The sequence below is a fragment of the Ochlerotatus camptorhynchus genome, unplaced genomic scaffold (assembly GCF_037179485.1).
Source record: "Ochlerotatus camptorhynchus isolate MF236.1 unplaced genomic scaffold, CSIRO-AGI_Acam_v1.1 ptg000257l, whole genome shotgun sequence".
Taxonomy (NCBI): domain Eukaryota; kingdom Metazoa; phylum Arthropoda; class Insecta; order Diptera; family Culicidae; genus Ochlerotatus; species Ochlerotatus camptorhynchus.
This window is the reverse complement of record NW_027040747.1, coordinates 2,342,938-2,367,483: the sequence shown is the minus strand read 5'-3', so window position 1 is coordinate 2,367,483 and position 24,546 is coordinate 2,342,938. Positions and strand designations below refer to the sequence as shown.

At 42.5% G+C, this 24,546-nt stretch overlaps 2 protein-coding genes across 2 annotated transcripts in view; both read right to left on the bottom strand.

Annotated features, from left to right (window-relative positions):
• Positions 1-12,080, bottom strand: part of Tsp5D (Tetraspanin 5D) — a 76,460-nt gene extending 64,380 nt beyond the window's left edge. The window contains exons 1-2 of the mRNA XM_065226658.1: positions 11,945-12,080; positions 11,369-11,798 (exon numbers count right to left, since the gene is read on the bottom strand). The gene's annotated coding sequence lies outside the window, so the exon portion shown is untranslated. The remainder of the gene's footprint in view (positions 1-11,368; positions 11,799-11,944) is intronic.
• Positions 12,081-19,464: 7,384 nt separating this feature from the next.
• On the bottom strand, positions 19,465-20,453 carry LOC135705048 (uncharacterized). Its single transcript, XM_065226604.1, has 2 exons — positions 19,740-20,453; positions 19,465-19,678 (listed from the first exon to the last, which is right to left on the bottom strand). The coding sequence occupies exons 1-2, from the start codon at positions 20,394-20,396 to the stop codon at positions 19,475-19,477; spliced, it is 861 nt and encodes a 286-aa protein (XP_065082676.1). The 5' UTR covers positions 20,397-20,453; the 3' UTR covers positions 19,465-19,474.
• Positions 20,454-24,546: the final 4,093 nt, after the last annotated feature.

The window sequence follows — 24,546 nt, the reverse complement described above, 5'->3', positions numbered from 1 at the left end:
ACAAGTTTACGGGAATGAATGTTTACATCACAATTAAAATTCAGAATTTTTATCTGTGTAATTATGAGCACTATACAACAACTATACAAGTGTGACCACCCAAGTAACATAGCAAGTTTTATCGAGGTTTTATAGCATTCTACAAGTCCAAATCATGATCTACAGAACCCTCATAAAACCAAAATTGTTACTTGGGCATGGATGTGCTCATAATCCTCATGTTCATAGTTTGTCATACAAGTGTATCAGTGGCATGAATTCTACTTTATACTTTTCTGGTCTTTGAAACAAAAAATTACCCGAAAAAAAAATTGTTGGTAAATGGACACACTACTCGTAAGGATCAATTAAAAATTTCTTTTGAATTACAATGGAACTCTCCTCGGAATTCCGTTGAAGTCATCTTCAGAGTTCCCTAGAAGTTTATCCCAGAATACCTCATGAATTATCATGAAATATGCCTTGAATTTTCTTCAGTATTCTACTAAGAACTACCTTTCATTCCGTTAAATTTCTCCACAAAATTCCCTGAGAATGCTGGATGCTGGCCATGCAAATTTTTTCATGCTCAAGGATTTCGAAAAACAATTTAACCATGAAATCACTAAAAAAAAATCCATCCACCAACGTAAATCACCGATTCTAGTCCCACAACAGTGCGAGCATAAAACAAATGCGAAACGAGCAAATTACCGGACACAAAGCCATATATTTTTGCCGACTTAACGAAGTATTTCCTATATCACAAAACGCGGTGGGGCCTTCGGGCCCGCCACAATTCGTGCCACTGTCAACTGCAACACACGGCTATGATTGGTATATGAAAAACTCAACAAGATTGAACTCCCAATATTTTTATTTATGCGATTGGGGGAGGGGTTCAAGTCCAGATGTTCACCAGCTAAACCAGCGCCGACGCTCGCATATCGGATTGGACGCTGCAGCAGCTCAACAATCTGTGTCATAAAAATCTCGTAAATTATTGCGTCTCTCGAGTCTAGATTGCTCTCAATTATCATGGTAATTCTCGCCTCGATTCCTAACTGCCATAACAGCTGGTTGTTACCCGTTCGCTCGTTTACTCCGGTTGAATCTGTGAACTACCAGTCAGTGTCCACAGAACGAGCTGTGAACGTTGATCTGGGGATATTCGCGTTCCGCACAACACACAGCTAAGCCGGAACACACATGAATGACAATCGTAACCTTTAGAATATCTTCGGATGGATTTATCTGTCGTCTTTGTGCTATAAGCTGGCTGAGCTTTGGGGAAGAAAACAGGGGAACGATGTCAAGATCGTGATCTCGCCGCCCACCGAGTTGTCTTGTGCGATATGCTATCTGGAATGCACTCTCGCCAAGTCATGTGAGGAATTTGAATTGCAAAAAGATGGAAAGTACACACTGCGCAAGTATGGAAATAGAAGGATAAGTAAACTGTTTTGCCCGATAAGGTTCTTCGCACAGTTTTGGATCACAATTGACCTGCAGCCGGAGTGTTATCACGGCGTTTCGAGTTTAAGTAAATGCCATACACTTACATCGCACAAGCCAGCAAATGTATACAGACAGACACATAGCGGTTGGAACGGTCTTAAAACCAAACAAACGGGGCCGTGTGACCGTAGATCGCGTATCTCATTGCTTCCTTCGCCTCCCACCGCACACCGCCGCCCACTTCGACGATCCGACGACCAAGAAGGTACGAAGGTATCCAGTGCCGGTCGGTGTGGAGATGGCGCGTGGCTATAAATGGAGGAAACAAAAAGATGCTATACCCAGTGGAAAGACTTTCTTTGCGGTCGGTCGGAGGTATACGGCAATAGCAATGTGTGAGAGTGTCCCCATTTTGGACGAATTCTCACTATTTTCTGTTTGACTTTTACTAGAAACGGTTGAGCTTAGCCTCGATCACATATCGCTGAAGAACATATACTTTTTGGGAGCTTTCAACAATTCATGGTGAAGCGTTGACGTCAACAATTATGATTTTTTTTATTACGAGAAGAAGATGGATGGAGATGGAAAATAATGCCAATGCATTATGCATTGAAAATTAACCACTTATTCGCAGTCATCCTTCTGGGGTTCAACACGCTTGATGAACGAATGTAAACACTATACCAAGCAAGCGATTCTGCACGGTTATTTGGGACTAGGGGACCTCTGTTAGCCTAATCAGTTAAGGCACGTATTTACCAAGACAGAGGCGGCAGGTTTGATTGCAAGGTCTGGACAGGGAAAGTTTTCTCGATTTCCTTGATGGGTATTGAATATTATGATACTTGACTCACTATATATAAATTCATTCGTTGCCATTGGAAGTTCTCAGTCAATAGCTGTGCAGAAGTGCATTAAAGAACACTAAGCTGAGAGCAGGTAAAAGCTCGTAAAAGAGCGTCAAAATCGGGTAGAAGACGAACGCCACACATTACGAAATAGTAATGTAATTGTCGGTGCCCTGAGACTGATACATGCAAGCGAACAATATGACGAAAGAAACGGAAAAATTAATTCCATCAAACGCATTTTTCATCAAGTTGCGTATGTTTCGATTTCGGAACACTTAATTTTTCATGACATGTTTGCTTACGTTCCATAATTTACTACTGAACCGATCGGCGTGAAAATTTGTATGCTGGGGTTTTTGGGGCCGGAAAAGGTTCCTATGATGGTTTGAGACCCCTCCTCTCTCTGTAAGGGGAACTAATCAAGCAACTGGAGACAAATTTGGCATGTGGAGGTATAAGAAAATGGTCATAGGGGTAGCCCCTTAGATAAGAAGGGGGCGGGGGGGGTGCTGCGTACAATATAGCATGCTTTTTTATTTGTGAATCGGCGCATAAACTCAAACTAATATTGAATCTCGAGCAAGGCTAATCTATCCACCTACTTAGGCCGGAATAATTTATAAAATTTACTTTGTGCAAAGAGACAGTTTTTTATAAAAAAAAATGTAACATATTTTTATTGACGAGATTGGTAGCGAGGGGACGGGAATTCATTTGGAAGTCTGACAATATGGGTATTTTTGGAATCGAGATGAAGCCTAGAGTCCGGAAATCGGTGACCAATGCCATCTTGAAATCCAAGATGGTGGCTTCTGATATTGGCGTAGCAATAAAATGTATCTGGAGGGGGCCTAGGGGGGGGGGCCTGTTGCATTTTTTTATTTTGCTAAACTACGGTTAAATAAAAACTCGCAAAGATGCTATTCAATCATATTGCGTCAAGGCAACTACATTAGGTATATGTAGAAATCTCTATCTTTTCGTTGAAATTTATGTCCGGAATTCAGCTAATTCAATTCTTTACAAAATAGCTAAATCACCAAGACATGGGTTTTCTCTATAGAGAATGCACACTAGACTGATGCAAAATTTGACTTTTTCGCTCCACAGTGCTTAAATGGTTTCAAATTGGGTCCTGATTACCCTCCCAAAGTTACAACTCATTTGTTTAGAAACAGACTTCGCACAAGCCATTTGAAGTTTACATGTAAATTACCATGGAAAAAAGGCAACTTGTTGTTCATTGCCTTCTAGTCTTTTTCCATATTGAGCTGCAAAACAGTTTGATAACCACTCTTATAGAAAATTTTCTCAGTTACAACTTTGCTGAAAATTGTTTCTATGTAAGACGAGACAGGAAAAAGTTATTCATTATTTAAGAGATTGGTAAACTTATGACATGATCAAGCAGCTGCCCTGTAGGCAACACTGTATTTTGCAGTGTGACATAGTAGCCATGATTTGTGTGTCCTATTCAACGCCCCAGAAACAACAATGTTGCCTGCTGAGCAGTTGATTGAGCATGATCATAAGACATCATCGCATTGTACCATTGATAACTTTCGATTCTTGCATTTAATCAAAAAGTGGTCTTGAGCAAAGTTGTAGCTAAGAAAATTTCCTACAAGTAAAATTGAAAGTTTTTGAAGCAGAATATTTAGATAGACATGAACAAAAATCTTGGTTTTACCATAGTAATTCCCATACAATTTCAAATGGTTTGTGCCATCTCAGTTTCTCACCAAATGGGTTCAAATTTTGAGAGGTTAGTCAGGATCCGATTTGGAATCGTTTAAGCACAGACAAACAGACGTAACTCTTTGAAGAAAATTATCTTCAAAACATAATACCACCAAACAAAGGACTGCAGTAACGGCATCTCGCAGGCTTCTCGCGGAAAACAAGCTTGCTAGCTGATTAGCAAACAATTAATTAATTAATTTAGCTTTATTTAGGAGGCTTTCAGCCTTAGGCTGGTTCGCCTCCAAGAGATTAGCAAACAATGTTGCATGCAAGAAAACCCGAATATATAGAAACGTCAAAGTGATCCGATGCCAGCGCTGCGGCGAGTAGTTCGCGGAAACGATAACATTCAAACCAATCGTTAAATACGCAAACGATGATCCAGAATGAAGAGTTACGTCTGTTTTTCTGTGGTTTAAGTATTGTGGAGCGAAAATTTCAAATTTTGCATCACTCTACTGGGCACCCATCATACAAACGTTTTAGGAGTGCCACAAAGGTGAGGGTTCGATTTCCACTGCAACCGGTGGAACTTTTTGCAACCCAAAAATGTCCCTACTAGTCTACTGGATTTTGTGTGTTGTCCAATGTCTAGTGTTAAGTGTTCATTTTGGTTGAAGACGGTTTCAAATGTTTTTTTTTACCCTTCAACGAGACCCAGCAATTTGCCGACCAGTCCAAAATACTCACCCATGGAAAACACTAAAAAGTTCGATTTCACATTCGCGATTTCTCGGATTGTACTGAAGATGAGAAGCATGAAACTTGATCTTCGAAATAAACTTCTTACGAAGTTTACGTAACAATATCCAGCTGCCTAAGAAAATATATTGTCTCATACTTTACCCAGCAGCCTAAAACACATCGGCAAAATGACTGTCAATAACTCAAGAGCTTTATCTGGATAGCATCGTCGTCCTGAAATACATTGGGTATGTTTTTCATCAAATTTAACTGGCTTCGTTGAACAAAATAGAAGTAGGTATTCAAAGACGGCTTCAAACGTCGACAGCAGATTCTAAAGCAGCAATGAGCCAAATACTTATAATATTCTTCTTCCGCCTGCGTAACTGAATTCACTCACACCGTGACACTATGAAGTAGTTCGCCTCTTCGTGGTGTGCCCGGGAAACGTTAATGATCGAACCCAAGGGGGAGTTATTGCGGCTAAACGAACTACCGCAGAGTAAGGACGCTGGAACCCCATCCAGCTCGTCCCAGGAGGTTGATAAGCCCTGCACATACCCTCGTTGTGCAAAGGCAGGAGTGACACCGGGTTCTTAGAGTGCTTAGCACACGCAGCTGGTAAGCGGTCACATCTGTCCTGAGCTGCCCTGGACAGTTGGCTGGCTATCACGTCTGCTCTAGAACTCAGGCGAACAACTAACAGCGAACAACAAGAGGAAGGCCCTGCACAGCTGCTCACTGTGCAGTAGCGAGTGTCACGTCCGACACAACACCTAGTGATGCGCCATAGCGCTACCCAACTAACATTTTCAGCTTTGTAAGCCAACTTTTCTAGCGTTGTGCTGTAAAGTAGCTGAAAAGAAGCTGCAGATACAGCTACAAGCAAAAACTAGCAAAATAGTTTTGAAGAGCGTTTACTCAACTTTCTCACAACCATTATTCAATTTGTCAGTCGCACTGAATAACATCAGCCAATAAACGTTCATGTCACTTCTATACACACACTAATAAACTTTCCACTTGTAGCTGCAAAACAAAGCTAACAAAGTGAATATATTCCTCATTTGATGGCTTCTACACAACCAACAACTCTTGCTGAATAACATAAACATCAAAAGTGCTTTTTCAACAACTAAACAATCTGTACTCAGCTTATAAACTGTGTTAGAGCAACTTCGGAAGCATTTTCACAGTCAACTAGATTTATTTTTAGACGTGTGCAGTTTTACAGCTTTTACTCTGCTCTTTTATAACTAGTCGAGAAAAGTGATTCATGTGCACTATTATAAAGTCTCTACTCAGCGATTTTGTTGTAGAAGGGAATGTTGATTTGTTTACATAAGTTCAAAGTGTTGGCGTAGCACAGTTGGTGTTGTTGGTGTCAAGGTTTGCCAATGAGGTCGTCTCGAGTTCGATTCCAGGTTCCGGTGCAGGGTAAATAATTTGGTGATGATTTGTAACTAATTTCGATTAATTCGATTCTCACAGCAAAATAAACTCAATAAATTCCTTCATAAAAAACGTAAACAGTATTTAACCCGGCTTCAAGAGAAAGCTGTGTAGTGATTATTGGACAACCGGGAAAAGGTTGAATAACCGCCTTTCAAGTTCACACACAACTAAACAGCAGGATAACAACTGTATAAAAGCGTTAATGGATATGCAATAAGAGCTTCTCCCGACCGTTCCAACAGCCATAAGTAGCTGACTAAGTTCGCCAGATTTGCTTGTATAGAGGTTGAGTAAGGGTTTCCTCATATCGTATAGCGTTTGAATACAGCTTGAGGCTGTATAAATGAAATGAGTAAAGCGTTTACATTGTGAAAATTGTTAGTTGGATATCGGCCCCCTCCCATGACGTAATGCCTTCGGGCGGTTCCGGGGAGGGCAAGGGCCTAGAGCACAGGGTAAGGTTTAGTGGGTCGGGAGTGCTACTTCTCCCATCCCCACACCCTGAGTTATCTTCTCAGGTGTCTAGGAGCAGATTCCCCCATGTAGAAAAAAAAAAAAACAACAACGTTACACTATGACATCTACTATGCGCTGAGAAAATGGCTGCGTGCCTCCTAATTTTTATCCTCTCTTAGTGATTACCGAATGTGGTATTACAGGGTTAAGTGCGTAGTAGGACAGAAATGAGATCAAAAACCTATTTTACAATTTCGAAACTGATTTTGAAGGATATATTTTTTTAAATTTTCGTTTCCCTAAGCCCTTAACCATATACTCATCATTGCGATTATCGGGATGTGATTACCCAGATTGTGCAAATCCCTTTTGGAAACTAACCAACATTCTTAAAAATAAGCCAAGACCCATTCCACCACTGACCCCACTGGATCGTTACGGCGACCCAGTGGTGCTGATAATTCCTGAAGAGAAAGCTGCCGCGATAGGTCAACACTTGGTCAGCTCCCATAATCTCGGACAAAACATAGTCCGCCCTCACCAAGCTAAGGTTGCTGAAAACGCATCCATCCTCCATCAGATTCCCAATATATTTTTCCGAAGAATCCTGTTGGCCTACCTATATCAAATCATCTAAAAACATGAAGCCCCCAAACAGCGCCGGTGGTGTAGTGGTAAGCGTGATTACCTCTCACCCCAGCAGGCCTGGGTTCAATCCCAGTCGGCACCGTCGGGATGTTCTGAGGCATAACATCTCTGATCACGCCTTCCTTCGGATGGGAAGTAAAGCCGTTGGTCCCCGGTTCATGAGTTGATGGGTCGATAGGTAGGGTCCAGGTGTGGGAGAGCTGCCTACCTGGCACGTCGGTAGCATTGGTGCTCAGCACGGAAAACAAGATCGACGGAAAAAACAAACCAAAGGAAAAAAAAATGTAGCCCCCAGGTTTCGACAACATCAAACACTGGAGTTCCAGATTCTACAACCATCTGGCACTGATTTTTAATCTGTGCCTCCGACTTGGCTACTTCCCCTCGTGCTGGAAGTCATCTAAAGTCATACCCATCCGGAAACCTGGGAAGGATCCGTCCTTTCCTTCAAGTTATCGACCAATCAGCCAGGCTTATCAAAACTGTTCGAAAAAGCAGTCTACCACCGGCTCCTAACATCTACCGAAGAAAACAACTTGTTACTCGAGGAACAGTTTGGTTTCCGGAAAGGTCGTTCGACAATGTCTGGCATGATGGCCTGGTGTTCAAATTACAGCACTACGGTCTTCCAATCTTCCAAGTGAAGATAATTAACAACTATCTATCGAACAGGACGTTCCGAGTCTCTCCAAATGGCATCATCGGATGCATTCAACATCGGTGCTGGGGTTCCACAAGAAAGCATCCTTGGCCCCATTCTATTCAACCTGTTCACCTCCGATATGCTGGCTCTCCCTGATGGTGGATCGTTGTCTCTGTTCGCAGATAACACATCCATCGTCTACAAGGGTATGGTCATCGGAGCTCTGACTGGCAAATTTCAGAGAGGCCTGGACGTCCTGTCTGAATATTTCAACAGCTTGAAGATCTGTATCAACGCGGCAAAGACCCAGGTCATCATCTTTCCACACTCTAAATCTCCCAGACTTGTTTCGTCGGTGAATAATAAAATCTGCCTGAACGGCACAAAGATGGAATGGTCGAAAGAGGTAGTCTACCTCGGTTTAACACTAGACAGCAAGCTGATTATCAGGAAGCACGTTGACAAAACCAAAATCAAGTGTAACATTTTCACACTTAGAAATAACTAATTTTACACGTGACGGAATCCATCTTTGACATGAAGGATCAGCCGTAAACAAATATTCCATGTAAAAACCACGAAAACTATGTTTGATTGAGTTGAGTTTTGCGTCTGTTATGACTCAATTTTATGTCAAAGTTGACGCTCGTATATTTCAGTCTCAGATCGCCTAAATTTACATGATTTTTTCTAATTATGTTGATAAGATCACTGTATCCACTCATCAACAGGAGGTCTACTCTATCCCTGAAAAATAAGCTTGCTGTCTACAAACAAATCATCCTTCCCGTTAATGCCATCACCTTAAACTCCAAAGCATCCAGGACAAGATCTTTAGGATGGTCCTAAACAGTCCCCCGCGGACTAGAAATGCTGAGATCCACTTCCTGGCTGGAATTCAGACATTATAATAGAAGAACGGAGAGTATTCATCCTGGAAAGGTTCAATCTGAGATCAAATCATCAGATCATACGTGATCTAGCACGTTAGGTTAAGTTATACTCATAGTTAGGTAGGTTTTTCACTTGTTTTCAATTCAAACTAAACAACACACCCGCAAAGGGGTATTCTGTAAACTAGTTTAAAAACGCAAATATTAAATTAGAATAGGCTTATCAATTAAAATCTTAAATGAATGTACTATCATAATCAACAGAAATAAACATAATTTTACTACTACGGATGTGATTGCTTGAAAAATCAACATTCGATTCGTGGTCCAGAGGGCCGTGTGTCATATACCAATCGGTTAAGCTCGACGAGATCAGAAAATGTCTGTGAGTGTATGTGTGAGTGTATATGGGTGTGTCTAACGAAATTAATACGCTCATGTTTCTTAGCAACCACTGAACCGAATTGTACGCAAATAAAACGCTATTGAATATTTTTGGAATTGGTCAACTGGTTCCGGAGATATGACTGGAACATGTTCCGATGAGTATGGGTTACGATAGTGGAGGTTATCTAAAACATCAAATCACATGAGAATTCAAAATCAAGTTCATTGATAGCCATACCTAATGCCCAGAACCACATCAGTGCCATCCGGTCATATTCCGGGTAACCCTCGGGAAGTGGCCAGTTCCTGACTAAAACCAAAATCTATCATGCGACACATCAAATTACATCAGAATTCAAAAACAATATCAATGACAGCCAAACCCGAGTAGAAGAAAATATCAAACCAATAGCAAGTTTTACTATTTTTAAAAATATCAGGACATCTCAATTTGTTATTGGTTTGATTGAAATAATAGTTAAAATATCAAAAATAATAATTGAAAAGTTGTGGGACTAAAACAGAATATTGGCAGAATAAGTTGTTGTTTGAGCTGCTGAAGATCAAACCAATAGCAAAATGATCTATTATAGAAAAATAAAGATTAACAAAAGCATCCAACATGGCTTCATCGAACCTCGAACCCTAGCCAAATACGTAACTGTCGCAAGTGCTGACCACTTTCTCATATCAACTTTTTGAATGAAAGAGGAAAACGGGCGAACAGTTTCCTCGATTGTCAAGGTTTATGCCGTTCAGTGATAAAAATAAAAGAACCTTGAGCAGACGTTGACATTACAGCTTCAAGCAGGATGAGGGTTAGACTGAGGCAAAATTTTAAATTTTCGCTCCAGTGCTCAAAGGGTTCCAAATTGGGTCCTGATCATCCTCCCAAAATTTGAACTCATTTAGTAAGAACCTGACTTGGCACAATCCATTTGAAGTTTATATGGGAATTACTATGGAGAAATCATAATTTCGGTTCATATCTATCTCAAAATTCACCAGTTCACTCTACTTTAAAAAATGATAACTCTGCTTGTTGAAAACTTTCTCAGCTAAAAGTTTGTTCAAGGTCACTTTTCGATCAAATGTAAAGAGCACAAATTATTAATGATTCAAGTTACTGATAACTTATGATTATGCTCAATCAACTGTTCAGCAGGCAACATTGGTGATTATGGCGCGTAGAATAGAGGACAAAAATCATGGCTACTACGGCACACTGCAGAATACAGTGTTGCCCACAATACAGTTGCTTAATCTTGCCATAAGATTATCAATCTCTTAAACAATTAATAACTATTTAATTTGACGTTTGGCAGAAAAAGCGATTTTCTGCAAAGTTGTAGCTGATAAAAATTCCCATGATAATAGCAATAGAACTTGTTAACAGTACAATATGGAAAAAGGCTAGAATACAATGAACAAAAAGTTTGGTTTTCCCATAGTAATTTCCATATAAACTTCAAATTGTTCGTGCCAAGTCAGTTTTTTATCAAATGAGTTTAAACTTTCGGTAGCTAATCAGGACCCGATTTTAAACTGTTTGAACACCGTGGAGCGAAAATTTCAAATTTTGCATCAGTCTAATGAGGGTGTTCTGCAATTGTTCAAGATTAACTTTATAAACTCGTTTTGCTATGGATATGATATTCTCGTCGGCGTACGAGATATTATTATCAACAAATGAAAACCTTCTGAAGTAGCCAAAAATGTATCATTGTTGTTATTTAAAGCATTGACTTGGAGAGGGTCCATGTAAATTCACAAACCGGAAACCCACAAACTTCTTTTGTAATAATCGGATAATATCCAAGAGACGGTTATGCAAAATTGATCTCCATTTTTTAAGCTTCGCCATTGAGGTAATATATAATTAATGTTACTTCGTTTCCAAAACAAAACATAGGAAAAATCCATTCGATTCGAAGATTTAACCAATCCGCATAAATCATGCTTCACCAAATGTTGCAATAAGCTTCTTCTTCCAAATAAGTATCCGCTTTCGATTTCACCGCTATTCCTAAAAAAAAATACTCCATAACCAACGCTCTCCAACCACTCCAAAGAGTCAAAACAAAATCCGCAAGACAAATAAATCGGCTTTCAAAATCCGCTCCCAAAAACCTAATGGTTAACCATTGCACAGATCTTGAATCACTCACTTCTAGCGGCTCGACGTTCGACGTCCGATTTTCCCTCGAATCGATGCTATGCGCCAAAACACCACCTTCCGTCCTCTCGGCTCGTTCGTTTCCCACCTTCCTGGTCCGGTCGGCTTCTTTGGATTCTGAAACAATTTCACAACACCCTCTCGCTTCTCGCCTTCGCACCTTCTTCACCTTCAGCGATTGTTGGGTCAACACAAGACTCACACAAACACACAGAAATCTGATCGATTCTGCAAGTAGAACACAGTCGATCGATTCGTGACTTATGGGGCACTCTCAACACCTCCCAACTTCATCAGTGCGCCACTTTTAATCTTTTCTTCCTCGTACTCTCCGTTGTTCTCGCCCTCTAATCCATCATCAACGGCGCGCAACAGCAGAAACTACACATCGATCACGTCACGATTTATTTCGCACAATGCAACTGCGAATAAAGAATTCAATCAATCTTCCACAAATCGCACCAAATCTGGCTTCATTCGCACGCAGAATAGGTTTTTTTTCTTTCTTTCGGCGATCGCAACGCTTTTTCCAATCACAACGAATCACGTTTCGCACTTTCTACATTACCAATTCCAACGCTCCAGCCGGACAGGAAAGATCAAAGTGGATCACCGTACCTTGCCCAACGCACTGCTCTCACAGACTACAACTTCCCGGAAGGAAGCACCAACCAACAAGCCAACCGAACCTGACCGCGGTAAATCGCGTACTGAAGTCGCGGCTGATCTCGGTGGTGGAACAGAAATCAAAACATCATCAGCTGCTGCCCCTGGCTGCCGGTGTGGAGCGGAGAAGATCGCGACATACCGCGCGATGATGTTCCGGTCCACAACCTGAGAGAGCGAGTGGAATGCTCTCCCGCTCGAGTACAACTACAAGATCACTGGAACGCACTGGAAACTGGAACGTTGGGTTTCAACGGATGGCGTAAAGCCGTTCATGGTTCTGGCCGTTTGCCGACGACAGTTGATTAATTTGTCATTTCTCACATCGTTTACTTGCAATAAAAAGGGCAACAACGGCTCAGCAAACAGATTTTCCGGTTCAATTATTTGTATGACCATTTCGATGTATCTAGCCAGTCTGTGCTGGCTTCGGTGGGGTGGAATTTTGTTTTTATTTTGCTGTAAACTAGAACTCTAGACGAACATTTCAAAAGGTCCTATCTACTTTGATCGATTTTCTTCAACGACTTTCTATCATCATAATGGAACATTAATTTCTCAGGGTTATGCAGCAAGCTATGGGGCATCGATTCTTCTGACTTAAACTTTATGAAAAGGGATATCACCTCAGCTATCCTGTATATTGCTTCCATCTGGATGGGATCTGTTGCAAACGCGACATTTGCACCATTAGCAGGCCTTCCTTGAACTACGGCAGGACTTCCCTGAACGTCGACAGGACTACGCTGAACTACGGCAGGACTTCTCTGAACTTCAGCAGGACTACGCTAAACTACGAAAGGACTTCCCTGAACTTTGGCAGGACTTTCCTGAAGTTCGGCAGGCCTTCCCTGAACATTGGCAGGACTTCCCTGAACTTCAGCAAAGCACCCCTGAACTTCATTAGAATTTCCCTGAACTTCAGCAAAACTTCATTGAACTTCGGAACGCCTTCCATGAACTGCAGCAGGACTTCCCTGAACTTCAGCAATACTTCCCTGACCTTCGGCAGGACTTCCCTGAACATCAGCAGGACTTCCCTAAACTTCGGCAGGACTTCACTGAAGTTCGGCAAAACTTTCCTGAACTTTGGCAGAATTTCCCTGAACTTCGGCAGTACTTTCAGCAGGACTACGCTGAACTACGAATGGACTTCCCTGAACTTTGGCAGGACTTTCCTGAAGTTCGGCAGGTCTTCCCTGAACATTGGCAGGACTTCCCTGAACTTCAGCAAAGCTCCCCTGAACTTCATTAGAATTTCCCTGAACTTCAGCAAAACTTCATTGAACTTCGGAAGGACTTCCCTGACCTTCGGCAGGACTTCCCTGAACATCAGCAGGACTTCCCTAAACTTCGGCAGGACTTCACTGAAGTTCGAAAAAACTTGCCTGTACTTTGGCAGAATTTCCCTGAATTGGCAGCAATTGAAATGGCAGGACTTCTCTGAACTTTGGCAGGCCTTCCTTGAACTACGACAGGACTTCCCTGAACTTCGGAAGGACTTTCCTGAAGTTCGGCAGGCCTTCCCTGAACTTCATTAGAATTTCCCTGAACTTCAGCAAAACTTCATTGAACTTCGGCAGGACTTCCATGTACTGCAGCAGAACTTCCCTGAACTTCAGCAATACTTCCCTGAACTTCGGCAGGACTTCACTGAAGTTCGGACAAACTTGCCTGTACTTTGGCAGAATTTCCCTGAATTGGCAGCAATTGAAATGGCAGGACTTCTCTGAACTTTGGCAGGCCTTCCTTGAACTACGACAGGACTTCCCTGAACTTTGGCAGGACTTTCCTGAAGTTCGGCAGGTCTTCCCTGAACATTGGCAGGCCTTCCCTGAACTACGGCAGTACTTCCCTGAACTTCAGCAGGACTACGCTGAACTACGAAAGGACTTCCCTGAACTTTGGCAGGACTTCCCTGAACTTCAGCAAAGCTCCCCTGAACTTCATTAGAATTTCCCTGAACTTCAGCAAAACTTCATTGAACTTCGGCAGGACTTCCATGTACTGCAGCAGAACTTCCCTGAACTTCGGCAGGACTTCCATGTACTGCAGCAGAACTTCCCTGAACATCAGCAGGACTTCCCTAAACTTCGGCAGGACTTCACTGAAGTTCGGAAAAACTTGCCTGTACTTTGGCAGAATTTCCCTGAATTGGCAGCAATTGAAATGGCAGGACTTCTCTGAACTTTGGCAGGCCTTCCTTGAAATACGGCAGGACTTCCCTGAACTTCGGCAGGACTACGCTAGACTACGGCAGGACTTCTTTGAACTTCAGCAGGACTACGCTGAACTACGAAAGGACTTCCCTGAACATTGGCAGGACTTCCCTGAACTTCAGCAAAGCTCCCCTGAACTTCATTAGAATTTCCCTGAACTTCAGCAAAACTTCATTGAACTTCGGAAGGACTTCCATGAACTGCAGCAGGACTTCCCTGAACTTCAGCAATACTTCCCTGACCTTCGGCAGGACTTCCCTGAACATCAGCAGGACTTCCCTAAACTTCGGCAGGACTTCACTGAAGTTCGGCAAAACTTTCCTGAACTTTGGCAGAATTTCCCTGAACTTCGGCAGTACTTTCAGCAGGACTACGCTGAACTACGAATGGACTTCCCTGAACTTTGGCAGGACTTTCCTGAAGTTCGGCAGGTCTTCCCTGAACATTGGCAGGACTTCCCTGAACTTCAGCAAAGCTCCCCTGAACCTTATTAGAATTTCCCTGAACTTCAGCAAAACTTCATTGAACTTCGGAAGGACTTCCATGAACTGCAGCAGGACTTCCCTGAACTTCAGCAATACTTCCCTGACCTTCGGCAGGACTTCCCTGAACATCAGCAGGACTTCCCTTAACTTCGGCAGGACTTCACTGAAGTTCGGAAAAACTTGCCTGTACTTTGGCAGAATTTCCCTGAATTGGCAGCAATTGAAATGGCAGGACTTCTCTGAACTTAAGCAGGCCTTCCTTGAACTACGACAGGACTTCCCTGAACTTCGGCAGGACTTTCCTGAAGTTCGGCAGGCCTTCCTTGAACTACGGCAGGACTTCCCTGAACTTCGGCAGGACTACGCTGAACTACGGCAGGACTTCTCTGAATTTCAGCAGGATTACGCTAAACTACGAAAGGACTTCCCTGAACTCCAACAGGACTTCCCTGAACTTCGGCAATAGTTGCATGAACTTCGAAAGGACTTCCCCGAACTTCGGCAATAGTTGCATGAACTTCGGCAGGCTTTCTCTGAACTTCAGCAGGACTTCTCTGAAGTTCGGCAGGACTTCCCTGAAGTTCAGCAGGCCTTCCCGGACCTTCGACAGGCCGTCCCTGAACTTCGGCAGGACTTCTCTGAACTTCGTCAGGACAACCCTGATTTTCAAGAATTGAAATGGCCGGACTTCTCTGAACTGCGGCAGGACTTCCCTGAACTTCGGCAGGACTTCGCTGAACTACGGCAGGACTTCCCTGAACTTCGGCAATAGTTGCATGAACTTCGGCAGGTTTTCTCTGAACTTCAGCAGGACTTCTCTGAAGTTCGAAAGGACTTCCCTGAAGTTCAGCAAGACTTCCCGGACTTTCGACAGGCCGTCCCTGAACTTCGGCAGGACTTCTCTGAACTTCATCAGGACAACCCTGATTTCCAAGAATTGAAATGGCAGAATTTCCCTGAACTACGGCAGGACTTCCCTGAACTTTGGCAGGACTTTCCTGAAGTTCGGCAGGCCTTCCCTGAACTACGCCAAGACTTCCCTGAACTTCGGCAGGACTTCGCTGAACTACGGCAGGACTTCTCTGAACTTCGGCAGGACAACGCTGAACTACGGAAGGACTTCCCTGAACTTTGGCAGGACTGTCCTGAACTTTGGCAGGACTTCCCTGATCTTTGGCAGGACTTTCCTGAACATTGGTAGGACTTCCCTGAATTTTGGCAGGACTTTCCTGAAGTTCAGCAGGCCTTCCAGGAATATTGGCAGGACTTCCCTAAATTTCAGCAAAGCTTCCCTGAACTTCGGCAGAATTTCCCTGAACTTCGGCAGGACTTCCATGAACTGCAGTAGGACTTCCCTGAACTTCAGCAATAGTTCCCTGAACCTCGGCAGAACTTCCCTGAACTTCGGCACAACATCCCTGAGCGTTGGCAGGCTTTCTCTGAGCGTCGGCTGGACTTCGCTGAACTTTGGCAGGACTTCCCTGAACATCAGCAGGACTTCCCTAAACATCGGCAGGACTTCACTGAAGTTCGGAAAAACTTGCCTGTACTTTGGCAGAATTTCCCTGAATTGGCAGCAATTGAAATGGCAGAACTTCTCTGAACTTCAACAGGACTTCCCTGAACTTCGGCAATAGTTGCATGAACTTCGAAAGGACTTCCCTGAGCTTCGGCAATAGTTGCATGAACTTCGGCAGGCTTTCTCTGAACTTCAGCAGGACTTCTCTGAAGTTCGGCAGGACTTCCCTGAAGTTCAGCAGGCCTTCCCGGACCTTCGACAGGCCGTCCCTGAACTTCGGCAGGACTTCTCTGAACTTCGTCAGGACAACCCTGATTTCCAAGAATTGAAATGGCCGGACTTCTCTGAACTGCGGCAGGACTTCCCTGAACTTCGGCAGGACTTCGCTGAACTACGGCAGGACTTCCCTGAACTTCGGCAATAGTTGCATGAACTTCGGCAGGTTTTCTCTGAACTTCAGCAGGACTTCTCTGAAGTTCGGAAGGACTTCCCTGAAGTTCAGCAAGACTTCCCGGACTTTCGACAGGCCGTCCCTGAACTTCGGCAGGACTTCTCTGAACTTCATCAGGACAACCCTGATTTCCAAGAATTGAAATGGCAGAATTTCCCTGAACTACGGCAGGACTTCCCTGAACTTTGGCAGGACTTTCCTGAAGTTCGGCAGGCCTTCCCTGAACTACGCCAAGACTTCCCTGAACTTCGGCAGGACTTCGCTGAACTACGGCAGGACTTCCCTGAACTTCGGCAGGACAACGCTGAACTACGGAAGGACTTCCCTGAACTTTGGCAGGACTGTCCTGAACTTTGGCAGGACTTCCCTGATCTTTGGCAGGACTTTCCTGAACATTGGTAGGACTTCCCTGAATTTTGGCAGGACTTTCCTGAAGTTCAGCAGGCCTTCCAGGAATATTGGCAGGACTTCCCTAAATTTCAGCAAAGCTTCCCTGAACTTCGGCAGAATTTCCCTGAACTTCGGCAGGACTTCCATGAACTGCAGTAGGACTTCCCTGAACTTCAGCAATACTTCCCTGAACCTCGGCAGAACTTCCCTGAACTTCGGCACAACATCCCTGAGCGTTGGCAGGCTTTCTCTGAGCGTCGGCTGGACTTCTCTGAACTTTGGCAGCACTTCCCTGAACATCAGCAGGACTTCCCTAAACATCGGCAGGACTTCACTGAAGTTCGGAAAAACTTGCCTGTACTTTGGCAGAATTTCCCTGAATTGGCAGCAATTGAAATGGCAGAACTTCTCTGAACTTTAACAGGACTTCCCTGAACTTCGGCAATAGTTGCATGAACTTCGAAAGGACTTCCCTGAACTTCGGCAATAGTTGCATGAACTTCGGCAGGCTTTCTCTGAACTTCAGCAGGACTTCTCTGAAGTTCGGCAGGACTTCCCTGAAGTTCAGCAGGACTTCCCGGACCTTCGACAGGCCATCCCTGAACTTCGGCAGGACTTCTCTGAACTTCGTCAGGACAACCCTGATTTCCAAGAATTGAAATGGCCGGACTTCTCTGAACTGCGGCAGGACTTCCCTGAACTTCGGCAGGACTTCGCTGAACTACGGCAGGACTTCCCTGAACTTCGGCAGGACAACGCTGAACTACGGAAGGACTTCCCTGAACTTTGGCAGGACTGTCCTGAACTTTGGCAGGACTTCCCTGATATTTGGCAGGACTTTCCTGAACATTGGTAGGACTTCCCTGAACTTTGGCAGGACTTTCCTGAAGTTCAGCAGACCTTCCAGAAACATTGGCAGAACTTCCCTAAATTTCAGCAAAGCTTCCCTGAACTTCGGCAGAATTTCCCTGAACTTCAGCTAAATTTCTCTGAACTTCAGCAGGACTTCCATGAACTGCAGTAGGACTTCCCTGAACTTCAGCAATACTTCCCTGAACCTCGGCAGAACTTTCCTGAACATCAGCAAAACTTCCCTGAACTTCGGCACAACATCCCTGAGCTTTGGCAGGCTTTCTCTGAACGTCGGTTGGACTTCTCTGAACTTTGGCAGGACTTCCCTGATTTCCAAGAATTGAAATGGCAGAACTTCTCTGAACTTCAGCAGGACTTCTCTGAAGTTCGGCAGGACTTCCCTGAAGTTCAGCAAGACTTCCCGGACCTTCGACAGGCCGTCCCTGAACTTCGGCAGGACTTCTCTGAACTTCATCAGGACAACCCTGATTTCCAAGAATTGAAATGGCAGAATTTCCCTGAACTACGGCAGGACTTCCCTGAACTTTGGCAGGACTTTCCTGAAGTTCGGCAGGCCTTCCCTGAACTACGCCAAGACTTCCCTGAACTTCAGTAGGACTTTCCTGTCCTTGGAATCTTGGAATTGAAATTGTTATTTCAGTAGTAGAATTATTATAACTTTACAATAATTTTGTATTAGTCAAAATTTCAATACTTCCCATTTTGCGAATTTGCAATGCTTGTTGGTATTGATGGATTTTGAATTTGGGTGTAGTTCGAACGGGTGCAGAGTCAGTATCAACGGAAAAGCATTAACTTTCACCTTAAGTCGACTTCCAGCAGCCCATACACAAATACCATCGATTGAAACCTCAGACCATTCAAGTCGAAAAATCGAAATCGCTTTTTCGAATGACAGCTGCAACCGTGAAATCCGATTATATTCCTCTCCAATACAGAATGAACATTATGATGAGAAACAATCGTCCCTTCAGTTGAGATGCATAATGCTCTCTGCAGAATGATTGTCTTCCTAAAGCCCCATAACGCAAACCATTCAAAACGATGATGTAAATAATTCTATCGAACGTCATTTGCTGATCTGAGCTGGCAAACGAGGTGGAAGCATAGCCATTGCTATCATAAATAGCTGGTACGATGATGGGTAAAGCATGGAAACCGAATGTTGTCCATTTCGTGGTGGAGGAAGTTTCCTATACTAACGGAAAATTTTGGAACCCATGATGCAATGGCTGATCATGGTCATTCAGAATGGAAAAGTAAACAACAATCGAATTATAAATCTTATTTAAAGTTGAGAAGAATAAGACGATGATCAAGGAAAATGGAGGAGAAAACAGAAAATATCCTTTGGGGGTTTTGATTGAAGCTGCATTCAAATTTTGCTAAGTATTTATTCCTCTTCTCATGACTTCGAATCATCATGTATTCGCAGTAAACAAGTACTTAAAAGCAATTATGCAAATTAAATCATTTATTTCCCATTTTTGAAGACTTAACCCATTGATGTCTGCGGGTACATGCACTGACTGAATTGCATCTGCAGGTTTTGGATGGCATCTTGGACATTGGAAGTGATCAACTGCCCGCACATCTGATTCCGCTGCATGGCATCCTGCTGATAGTTAGAGAGCAGGCTTTGAGCCAGGTACAGTTCCATGTTTATGCTATTCAACTCGCCATAGATGTCCATGAAGTACTGAAACAAAAATATTAAATTGAAATCATCCGAATCATGGAAACAAATCGATCATTCTTACCGCATCGATGCAGTTGGTAGAGGTAGGCGCACAGATCTTCAACTGTTTGTTCAAAGAAATCAGATCGTTCTTCGCCATCTTTAAGATGGCCTTTAGAGGTGCCACCATAGTCGGAACAGTGTCTACCTCCGTCTGCAAACATTGACCGAACTTGGCCAGCTGAACGGGAATGCTGCTGGACACCCCAGCGAATTGCACCGAACAATCATCTCCATTTTCTTGGTACGAGAATGAATTGGCCAGCATGCTATAACTTTGCATGATCTGGTTGATGGTTTCTTGCAGTTGATAACTCAGCTGGTTCAGATCATTGCCAATCATCGAGCTGACCATTTGATCTGCGTAGGTAAACTGTTGAGAGAACCACTCTACGTTTGACATAATGCTCTGCATGCCTGTTTGGGTAGCACCATATGAGCTGTTCAAAGCCGTATAGGTGGTGTTGACGTACAATTGAAGACTGGAGATCGCTGGCATCACCTTGTTGCGAGCGTTATTTAGATTTTTGTAGTAGTTGTTGACGACTTTGCTGATACTCTTCAGACTTGTGGCCATCGACTTCAGCCCATCGGATCCAACAGATACGGCCGAATACATTGTGAAGACTCCTCCGCATAGGGAGCCCAGCACACAGACTATCGCCAACCAGTTCTTCATTATCTTAACGGATTGCTCTGCAGTACACAGTCTAGATGAAACACCAAGTAAGAACTGATACTGGATGGGTAGATCTGGTATGGCTTTTATAGCGAGCGAGCGATTCGACGTGAATGAATGTAGGCAATTGTCTCAGCATTATCAGATGGAGAAAACCTTTGTGTGGGAATAATGACGTTATAACACGTATTTCTATATTCTAGCAAAACTTACGCACGTTTGATTTCAAAAACGTGAGCACCAACTCAAATTTGAGGTTATTATTTTTTCCCAATCAATCGATGCGACTGTTCGTATTTTCCTAGTAAATTTTGCCGCTAAATCATAAACGCTATGATAAACGCTATTTATGATCAAAATCACGTCTGAGAAAAAGTTGTAGTCAATAATTATGGCCTATCCCTCAAATTCTCTGAATGGCGTCCCTTATGTTGTGAAGATCAGTACTTCTAAAAAGGATAACTTTTGAGGACAGTTGTGTAGTGGTAAGCGTGATTGCCTCTCACTCCAAAAGGCCTGGAGTCAATCCCAGTTGGCACCACCGGGATTATCTGAGACATAACATCTCTGATTATGCCTTCCTACGGAAGGGAAGTGAAGCAGTTTTGGTCCCCGGTATATGAGTTGATCGGTCGATAGGAAGGGGTCAGATGTGGAAGCTGCCTCCCTGGCGTTGGTAGTATTGGTACTCAGTACGAAAAACGTGATTTTTGCGCTGTTCAATTTTCCAAGACAAAACTTATACACGGCCAATGAGGTCAACCCAAATTTGAGTTCGATTTACTCATAAACTCAGAAATTACAGGAACTCAGCGATGAGTAAATTTGATTCATGCTTCCCTGTCAAAAACCTAAAAAATCACTCCGGACTGAGACTGAGTGAACACAATGTTTACTTTTCTCATATTCGAGAATTTTTTTGTTCCTGGATGAACCTGGAAAAACATGAGGTGAATTTATTCATCGCTGAGTTCCTGCACTTTATGTGATTTATGAGTAAACTAAACTCAAATTTGGGTGTTCTCATTGGCCGTGCACATCTGGCACCAGCTTAAGTCTAGTATACACTGAGGCAAACAAGCTTAAGGCTCGACTTATGAACGAAACATATGAATTGCATAAGCGTAACTTATGAATGATTTTCGTCTAACATGCGGTATCTCTTATACACCTTTAACCATTTCATTATACCAAGCGTTGAAAGACGGGTGGTCAATAAAAGGGCCACATGATCTCATCTTTCTTGGCAACTCACTAGGTAAGCCGTCTTCAATCTGATCGATCCCTCTTGTTCGTTGCGCACATCTCCGTCTTGTTTCAGTCAGATCACTACCAAGAACCATTCTCATTGGGTCGTTATCCGACATTGTTACGATGGGCCCAGCCCACCATAGCCGCCAGATTTTTGCATTCGATCTAAATTGCTTAACTTACAAACCTGCTGCAATGATACTAAATTATTCAATTCTTTTCTACAGTGATTCAACCATTTCCGAGCTAAATCCAATCTTTTCAAAACTGGTTTAAATTTTTTAGAAGTGAGACCAAATCAGAAACGATTCAGGAAATTCCTAACTGAGGTGACACTTTTCCAAGCAGATTCAAACCTGAGCTATGTTATTCAATCCTTTTTAAAGTTGTCAAAGCTTTCCTGAACTGATTCAACAAATCCCGAATCCAATGTTTAAAGAATTGATTTCGCATTTTCTAAAGTGAGCTGATTTAATCCCTTTCCTAAATGAATCAAAGGTTTCCTGCATTGATTCAACTTTTTCAGAACTGTTCTTAACTGCGTTGGCATTTGGCAAAGACACAATCTAGTTCAGGTCATCTAGTTTTCTAACACTTTTTGAGCTTAAATTTCCCAAATGGAGTAACATATTTTCTGAAGTGGTTCATAACCTTCTTTAGGGAGTCCAAACTTTTCTGTTGAGTGATTGAATTTTATTTAATGTTAGTCTGATTTTTCCTGAAGTGATTTAACTAACATTTAGCGTAGATTCCGCTCTTTTAGACCCCTTCCTCGTTCTTGTGAGATTCACATCCTTTGAAAATTAGGCTGAAAAATGGGAAAATGGACTAGATTTTTTTTTAAGTAAGCACAATTGTTGAGAATATTAGGTTTACATCCACAAAAGTACTATTTTTATAGAAATTTGTGTTTCTTGATCAGCCAAGGTGGATTTTGGCTCTGTCCTTTGAAAAACAGGCTTGGATGTTATATAATAGACCTTTGTGAGTTCATTCGTGATTTGTTTTGATTTGTAGATTTGTTTAAAGCCAGGTTGGATTTCGGTTCAATCGTTTGAAATTTGTGCTTGGATTTTATTGAATGGAAGTTGCTGAATACCGGAAGAACAAACCTGGTTAATATTCACAGAAGAAGGTTTTTTCATAAAAAAATATTTTTCTGTTTTGTCGAACTAAGTTTTGGCTCCTTTCTTTGAAAACTACACTTGTATTTTATAGAATAGAAGTTGCTGAAACCATACGTGAGGGTTAAATTTCTTCAATTTTTGATAATATCGAGTTTAAATTCACAAAAGTACGTATTTTTATAAAAACTTTAATTTTCTGTTCTGCCAAGTTGAATTTCAGCTCCAATCTTTGAAAATAGACTTGGATTTTATAGAATGGTTCTTGCTGAATCCATACGTGATGATACATTTTTTGAAGCATGCACTATTTTTTTTAGAAAATTGGGTTTGAATTCTCAAAAGTACTCATTTTAATAGAAATTTGGGTTTCTTGTTCAGCCAAGTTGAATTTCGGCTCCTTCCTTTGAAAAATAGGCGTGGATTTTACAGAATTGCTGAATCCATACGTATTTTCATAGACATTTGGTTTTTCGGTTCTGCCAAATTGCATTTTGGGTCATATCTTGAAAAGTTATGCTTAGATTTTACAGAATTGACCTTGCTGAATTCATATGTGATGATTTTTAAGCACACTCAAAGCCAGCTTTAAATTGACAAAACTAGGTATTTTTGTTAAAATTTGGTTTTTATGTTCAGCCAAGATGGATTTTGGCTCCTTCCTTTGAATATTACTCTTGGATTTTGTTGAATCCCAGAATCCATACGTCTATTTCGATTTTTTGAAGCAAGCACAATTGTTGAGAAAACTGAGTTATATTTGGATACGGAGGAATTATCGAAAACAGAACGTTTTTTATAAGAACTGTTACGTTTGTGGTATTCCGCTTGATGGTTTATCCGGAATTTATCAATACCCAAAAATCAATTGCTCCTATTCATCTACATTATTACCAATGTTCTTGCTTGAAAGGATACACAAACTTATGCGCGAAATGTCTTGTTGATAACCCGAGTGTTACATATAATAAAGGGCGAACACGAAATTATTGCGACACCGAAAATGTCATGCCAATTTTCTTATAATGTTTAGAATCAAACCAAAATTTTAGGGTAGTTTTAAACATATATTTACTTCAAAAATCAAAAGAAAAGTTAATCGATGAAGCCTTGAGCGTAAAATTGAACGCATTTTCGCTTGATGCCCTCCATCAAAGTCTTTACAGTGTCATCCGGTACCAGTTTCTCAGTTTTTTTTTTTCCATTTTCTTAACATGTCCTTCTCGTCTTTGACTGTCTTCTTGCTCTTTCGAAGTTCCCGCTTCATTATTGCCTAGTACTGCTCCACCGGGCGCAGCTCCGGACAGTTTGGCGGATTCATGTCCTTTGGAACAAAATGGACAGAATTGGCCCCATACCACTCCAGGACACTTTTAGAATAGTGGCATGATGCCAAATCTGGCCAAAATAGCGGAGCTTCGTCGTGCTGCTGCAAGAACGGCAAAAGACGCTTCTCGAGGCACTCAGATTTGTAGATCTCGCCATTTACTGTGTCCTTTGTCACGAAAGGCTCACTCCTCAGTCCGCAAGAGCAGATGGCCTGCCAAATGAGATATTTGGAGGCGAACTTCGACATTTTCTTCTTCTTAAATTTGTCGTCCACATCGAACTTGCTCTTGCCGGTGAAAAACTCCAACCCAACGGAATTTGCTTAAAATCGTCGTCCATCACACAGCAGCCATATTTTGTCAGCATCTTCTCGTAGAGCTTCCGTGCCCGAGTTTTAGCCGTCGATTGTTGCCGCTCATCGCGGTTTGGGAAGTTCTGTACCTTGT

Bases quoted from the DNA above. Each gene is read 5' to 3' on its own strand.
- LOC135705048 (XM_065226604.1), bottom strand. From the start codon at position 20,396: ATGAAGAACTGGTTGGCGATAGTCTGTGTGCTGGGCTCCCTATGCGGA. The intron at 19,679-19,739 runs GTAAGAATGATC...TTTTTGTTTCAG, and splicing joins CTACCAACTGCATCGATGCG to TACTTCATGGACATCTATGG.